This window comes from Bufo gargarizans, chromosome 1 (assembly GCF_014858855.1).
Source record: "Bufo gargarizans isolate SCDJY-AF-19 chromosome 1, ASM1485885v1, whole genome shotgun sequence".
Lineage (NCBI taxonomy): Eukaryota > Metazoa > Chordata > Amphibia > Anura > Bufonidae > Bufo > Bufo gargarizans.
The window spans coordinates 114,857,060-114,864,623 of NC_058080.1; the positions used below are offsets into that span (position 1 = coordinate 114,857,060).

Consider the following 7,564-nt stretch of genomic DNA (forward strand, 5'->3'; position numbering starts at 1 on the left):
GTTACACATACAGCACTGCTACACAGTACACAGCTCTGCTACATGCAGGTTACACATACAGCTCTGCTACACAGTACACAGCTCTGCTACATGCAGGTTACACATACAGATCTGCTACACAGTACACAGCTCTGCTACCTGCAGGTTACACATACAGATTTGCTACACAGTACACAGCTCTGCTACCTGCAGGTTACACATACATCTTTGTAACACAGTACACAGCTCTGCTACATGCAGGTTACACATACAGATCTACTACACAGTACACAGCTCTGCTACCTGCAGGTTACACATGCAGATCTGCTACACAGTACACAGCTCTGCTACCTGCAGGTTACACATACAGATCTGCTACCTGCAGGTTACACATACATCTCTGTAACACAGTACACAGCTCTGCTACATGCAGGTTACACATACATCTCTGTAACACAGTACACACCTCTGCTACCTGCAGGTTACACATACAGATCTGCTACACAGTACACAGCTCTGCTACCTGCAGGTTACACATACAGATCTGCTACCTGCAGGTTACACATACATCTCTGTAACACAGTACACAGCTCTGCTACATGCAGGTTACACATACATCTCTGTAACACAGTACACAGCTCTGCTACATGCAGGTTACACATACATCTCTGAAACACAGTACACAGCTCTGCTACATGCAGGTTACACATACATCTCTGTAACACAGTACACAGCTCTGCTACATGCAGGTTACACATACATCTCTGTAACACAGTACACAGCTCTGCTACCTGCAGGTTACACATACAGATCTGCTACACAGTACACAGCTCTGCTACCTGCAGGTTACACATACAGATCTGCTACCTGCAGGTTACACATACATCTCTGTAAGGCCTCATGCACACGACCGTTGTGTGCATCCGTGGCCGTTGTGCCGTTTTCCTTTTTTTTTCACGGACCCATTGACTTTCAATGGGTCCGTGGAAAAATCGGAAAATGCACCGTTTGGCAGCCGCATCCGTGAGCCGTGTTTCCTGGCCGTGAAAAAAATATGACCTGTCCTATTTTTTTCACGGCCAACGGTTCACGGGCCCATTCAAGTCAATGGGTCCGTGAAAGAACACGGATGCACACTAGATTGGCATCCGTGTCCGTGATCCGTGGCCGTAGGTTTTAGTTTCATACAGACGGATCCGAAGATCCGTCTGCATAAAAGCTTTTTCAGAGCTGAGTTTTCACTTCGTGAAAACTCAGATCCGACAGTATATTCTAACACAGAGGCGTTCCCATGGTGATGGGACGCTTCTAGTTAGAATACACTACAAACTGTGTACAAGACTGCCCCCTGCTGCCTGGCAGCACCCGATCTCTTACAGGGGGATATGATAGTACAATTAACCCCATCAGGTGCGGCACCTGAAGGGGTTAATTGTACTATCATATCCCCCTGTAAGAGATCAGGGCTGCCAGGCAGCAGGGGGCAGACCCCCCCCCTCCCCAGTTTGAATATCATTGTGCGGCCCCCCCCTCCCCTGTTGTTAACTCGTTGGTGGCCAGTGTGCGCACCCCCCTCCCTCCCTCTATTGTTTTAATACATTGGGGCCAGTGTGCGCGCGCCCCCCCAACCCCCCCCTCCCTCCCTCTATTGTTTTAATACATTGGGGCCAGTGTGCGCACCCCCCCCTCCCTCCCTCTATTGTAATAATAGCACTGGGGCCAGTGTGCGCACACCCCCCCCCCCCCCCCCCGATCATCGGTGGCAGCGGAGTAGAAGATTTTCATACTTACCTGGCTGCTGGCTGTTGCGATGTCTGCGTCCGGCCGGGAGCTCCTCCTACTGGTAAGTGACAGCAATGCGCCGCACAGACCTGTCACTTACCAGTAGGAGGAGCTCCCGGCCGGACACAGAGATCGCAGCAGCCAGCAGCCAGGTAAGTATGAATCTTCTACTCCGCTGCCACCGATGATCGGGGGGGGGGGGGCACACTGGCCCCAATGCTATTATTACAATAGAGAGAGGGAGGGAGGGGGGTGCGCACACTGGCCACCAACGAGTTAACAACAGGGGAGGGGGGGCCCACTGGCCACCAATGAGTTAAAAACAGGGGGGGGGGTCTGCCCCCTGCTGCCTGGCAGCACCTGCCAGGCAGCAGGGGACAGTCATGTACACAGTTTTTTTGTATATTCTAACCTGAAGCGTCTCCATCACCATGGGAACGCCTCTGTGTTAGAATATACTGTCGGAAATGAGTTTCACGATGTAGCTCATATCCGACAGTATATTCTAACATAGAGGCGTTCCCATGGTGAGGCGTTCCCATGGTGAAAATATACCATCGGATTGGAGAAAACTCCAATCCGATGGTATAACAGAACTCCAGACTTTACATTGAAAGTCAATGGGGACGGATCCGTTTGAAATGGCACCATATTGTGTCAACATCAAACGGATCCGTCCCCATTGACTTGCATTGTAATTCATTGTAATTCAGGACGGATCCGTTTGGCTCCGCACGGCCAGGCGGACACCAAAATGACTTTTTTTTCATGTCCGTGGATCCTCCAAAAATCAAGGAAGACCCACGGACGGAAAAACGGTCACGGATCACGGACCAACGGAACCCCGTTTTGCGGACCGTGAAAAAAAACGTCCGTGTGCATGAGGCCTAACACAGTACACAGCTCTGCTACATGCAGGTTACACATACATCTCTGTAACACAGTACACAGCTCTGCTACATGCAGGTTACACATACATCTCTGTAACACAGTACACAGCTCTGCTACATGCAGGTTACACATACATCTCTGTAACACAGTACACAGCTCTGCTACATGCAGGTTACACACACATCTCTAGTACAGAGCTCTATTTGCTGGCTACTGTTCTGTACACTCTACCAGCTGCTGTGCACATCTGACCCCTCCCACACACGTGACTCGTCACATGGTCATGACGTCATCACAGGTCCTTTGCCTCTCCAGCAGCTAGCAGCTCAGGTGAAGAGTGTGTGTAGTAGGGCGTATTTTGAGTTAGGGAGGACAGAGTTTTGGCTGATGTCTGAGGGAGGACAGAGTTTTAGCTGATGTCTGAGGTCTGATGGAGTTTTGGGTGATGGAGGACGGAGTTTTGTCTGATGTCTGAGGTCTGATGGAGTTTTGGGTGACGGAGGACGGAGTTTTGTCTGATGTCTGAGGTCTGATGGAGTTTTGGGTGACGGAGGACGGAGTTTTGTCTGATGTCTGATGGAGTTTTGCCTGACGGAGGACAGAGTTTTGTCTGATGTCTGAGGGCTGATGGAGTTTTGCCTGACGGAGGATGGAGTTGTGGATGATGTCTGACGATGTCCTAATATGTATGCCGTATGGGAGGATACCACAGAGGAAGCCACTGCTGTCCCAAAAAAACTTTGCTGCACGCTTACAGTTTGCACAAGAGCACCTGGATGTTCCACAGCAGTACTGGCAAAATATTCTGTGGACAGATTAAATCAAAGTTGAGTTGATGGAAGGAAAATGTGTGGAGAAAAAGAGGCACAGCACACCAACATCAAAACCTCATCCCAACTGTAAAGTATGGTGGTGGGGGCATCATGGTTTGGGGCTGCTTTGCTGCGTCAGGGGCTGGACGGATTGCTATCATCGAAGGAAAAATGAATTCCCAAGTTTATTAAGATATTTTGAAGGAGAACTTAAGGCCATCTGTCCACCAGCTGAAGCTCAACAGAGGATACGTGTTGCAACAGGACAACGACCGAAAACATAGAAGTAAATCAACAACAGAATGGCTTAAACAGAAGAAAATACGCCTTCTGGAGTGGCCCATTCAGAGTCCTGACCTCAACCCAATTGAGATGCTGTGGCATTACCTCAAGAAAGCGATTCACACCAGACATCCCAAGAATATTGCTGAACTGAAACAGTTCTGTAAAGAGGAATGGTCAAGAATTATTCCTGACTGTTGTGCACGTCTGATCTGCAACTACAGGAAACGTTTGGTTGAAGTTATTGCTGCCAAAGAAGGTTCAACCAGTTAATAAATCCAAGGGTTCATATACTTTTTCCACCTGCACTGTGAATGTTTACATGGTGTGTTCAATAAAAACATGGTAACATTTAATTATTTGTGTGTTATTAGTTTAAGCAGACTGTGATTGTCTATTGTTGTGACTTAGATGAAGATCAGATCACATTTTATGACTAATTTGTGCAGAAATCCATATAATTCTAAAGGGTTCACATACTTTTTCTTGCAACTGTAACATCAGTGTTTAATGGCTGTATTGGGTTGTCAGAAATGCAGCAAAGGCTGCAAATGTAGTATCTAGCACAAAAGTGGTGTTTTTTTCAAACAAAAATATAACAGCAGTATCTAATGGTTGTATTGGACTGTCAGAAATGCAGCAAAGGCCACAAATGTAGTATCTAGCACAACATTTTTATTTATTTTTTTCAAGCAAAAATATAAGAGCAGTGTTTAACGGCTGTATTGTATTGTCAGAAATGCAGCGAAGGCCGCAAATGTAGTATCTAGCACAAAAAGGGTGCTTTTTTTCAAACCACAATATAACAGCAGTATTTAACGGTTGTATTGGACTGTTAGAAATACAGCAAAGGCTGCAAATGTAGTATCTAGCACAAAATGGGTGTTTTTTTAAACAAAACTATAATAAACAGTATTTAACGGTTTTATTGGACTGTCAGAAATGCAGCACAGGCCGCAAATGTAGGATTTAGCACAAAAAGGGTGTTTTTTTAAACAAAAATATAACAGCAGTATTTAACGGTTGTATTGGACTGTCAGAAATGCAGCGCAGGCCGCAAAGGTACTTTATGGAAAAACAAATATGATTTTTTTCACCCACAGTGAAACAGATGGATTTGCTGATTTTATTTTAGTATCAGATTTGCAGTTCAGGCCGCAAAGGTACTTTATGGCCGGAAAAAAAGTATTGTTTTTACCCACAATGTCCCAGTTGTATTCACTGATTATATTTCACTATTAGATTTGCACTGCAGGCCACAAAGGTACTTTATGGAAAAAAATACAAGATTTCTTCACCCACAATTAAACAAATGGATTTAACAGATTTTCTTTCACTATCACAAATGCAAATGTACTTTTTAGCAAAAAATAATAATAATTTGTACCCCCAGAATCTAACAGATGGATTTACTGAATTGATTACACTCACATATGCAGCACAAGGGTGCTTTACAGAAAAAAAAAAAAAAAAATATTTATATGTCACCCCCTGGGTCCCTGAACTCACAGACGGATTACCTATATTATTTTTCCTTCCCCTGGCACATATGCAGTGCAGGTGCACTTAAAAAATGGGTATATGTTGCCCACTGAACTAAAGGAACAGTATTCAATTATTGTCCCTGGTGCACTGAACTTGAACAAAATTGTCGCCGACACCCACCTAACTAACAGACAGATAAAACTTTTTTTTCTGTGTCACTGGGCCCAGGGCAGGGTACAAAAATGTTGCATTGCACCCACAAAAAAAATAATTGCTGTAGATCGCAGAGTTAACATTAAGTTCTGATATCAGATAGATCCTTTCCCATTTTTTCCCTCACAGCAGCAGCATCCTCTCCTTACACGAGTAAGAGCAGAGTGACGTGCGGCGCTACGTGACTCCAGCTTATATAGAGACTGGGTCACATGCTGCACCAATGATGGTTTCTAAGGGCACACAAGTTAAATGCCTGTTGATTGGCTGCCCTGCAGCCTTTCAAAAAGCGCCATTAAATCGCCAAACACCGAACTCAAACCCAAACTTTTACTGAAATGTTCGAGTTCAGGTCCGTGGTCAAAAAATCCTAAAGTGGCCCGCGAGTAGTGTGTGTATGAAAGGAACGCCCTGCACTCTCGGCCAGTCTCTCCTACAGTAACCACACCGTCTGCAAGTCCTCCAGAGCTGTAACCATGTCGGACGAATGCATCGTGAGAGTCCGAGGACTGCCGTGGTCCTGCACTTGCGAGGAGGTGCTGGAGTTTTTCTCAGACTGCGGTATTGCGGATGGAGTGAGCGGCATTCACTTCACAACGTCCAAGGAAGGCCGTCCTAGTGGCGAAGCCTTTATCGTACTGGAAACAGAGGACGATCTCAAGAAAGCATTAGAGAAAGACAGCAAATACATGGGCCACAGGTACATTGACGTTTTTAAATCAAACAACACTGAAATGGAGTGGGTTCTGAAACACAATTTCAGTGACGGGGAGTCTGAGACCGACGGCACGGTCCAACTCCGTGGTCTTCCATTTGGCTGCAGCAAGGAAGAAATTGTGCAGTTTTTCTCAGGGTTGAGAATCCTGCCAAATGGGATAACATTGATGATGGATTACCAGGGGAGAAGCTCAGGGGAGGCCTTCGTGCAGTTTGCTTCAAAGGAGATAGCAGAAAATGCTCTGGGGAAACACAAGGAAAGAATAGGGCACAGATACATTGAAATCTTTAAAAGCAGCAGAAGTGAAATCAGATCATCGTATGATCCGCCCAGAAGGATGATGGGGGGGCAGCAGCGCCCTGGCCCGTATGACAGGCCAATGGGAGGTCATGGTGCTTATTACGGAGGAGCTGGCCGTGGTAACATGTATGATCGCATGCGTGGTAGTGGAGGTTATGGGGGTGGTTATGGAGGATTTGAGGAGTACAGTGGGTACAACAACTTTGGTTATGGTGCAGATGGTTTTGACGATCGACTCAAAGAAAGCAGAGGTATTCCCCAAGGTTACCCTGGAGCTGACGATGCAAGCTCAGGTTTTCACAGCGGGCACTTTGTTCATATGCGCGGCTTACCATTCCGTGCCACTGAAAGCGACATTGCCAATTTCTTCTCCCCACTTACACCAATCAGAGTTCATATTGACATTGGAGCAGATGGTAGGGCCACCGGAGAAGCTGATGTTGAATTTGCAACCCATGAAGATGCTGTAGCAGCCATGTCAAAAGACAAAAACAATATGCAACATCGGTATATTGAGTTGTTCCTGAATTCAACGGCTGGTGGTGGTGCTGGAATGGGCGCAGGCATGGGTACAAGAATGGGATGTTACGGTCGGGAAGCTCTAGATGGCGCAGGATATGGTGCTGTAGGGAGAATGGGAATGACTGGCAACTACAGTGGATGTTATGCTAACCCTGATGGTCTCGGTGGTTATGGAAGGGGGAATTCTGGAAACAGTGGGGGCTACTTTGGACAGCATGAGGGCATGAACACAGCTGGATGGCGTGGACTATATTAAATGCTTTGTTACAATGACCGTTGTGTAAGAAGCAGTTCGTTAGTTATGTTTTTGTGTTTTGCTCTTGTACAGAATTTGTACAAGGATGTTGATCTTAAAAAATTTTAGTGAGCCGAGTACAGTGGACATTGTTACTGTAGGATTTAATTTGTTTGAATGTAAACATTGAATTTGAATAAAAAAAAATTATAAAAAAAAAAACAGTTCGGGTTTGCTCAACCCTAATAATGACCCATCTTATGAAATTACCAAGCCTAGAAAATGAAGAGCACAAGTCAGTTTTACTACAAAACGAACACTGTAGGAACAAAACCTGTAAAATTG

At 45.7% G+C, this 7,564-nt stretch overlaps 1 protein-coding gene across 1 annotated transcript; it reads left to right on the plus strand.

Moving 5' to 3' along the window:
- Positions 1–5,858: 5,858 nt before the first annotated feature.
- Positions 5,859–7,318, plus strand: LOC122933336 (heterogeneous nuclear ribonucleoprotein H3-like). Its single transcript, XM_044288320.1, has one exon. The coding sequence runs from the start codon at positions 5,921–5,923 to the stop codon at positions 7,238–7,240; it is 1,320 nt and encodes a 439-aa protein (XP_044144255.1). The 5' UTR covers positions 5,859–5,920; the 3' UTR covers positions 7,241–7,318.
- Positions 7,319–7,564: the final 246 nt, after the last annotated feature.

Bases quoted from the DNA above. Each gene is read 5' to 3' on its own strand.
- LOC122933336 (XM_044288320.1), top strand. From the start codon at position 5,921: ATGTCGGACGAATGCATCGTGAGAGTCCGAGGACTGCCGTGGTCCTGC.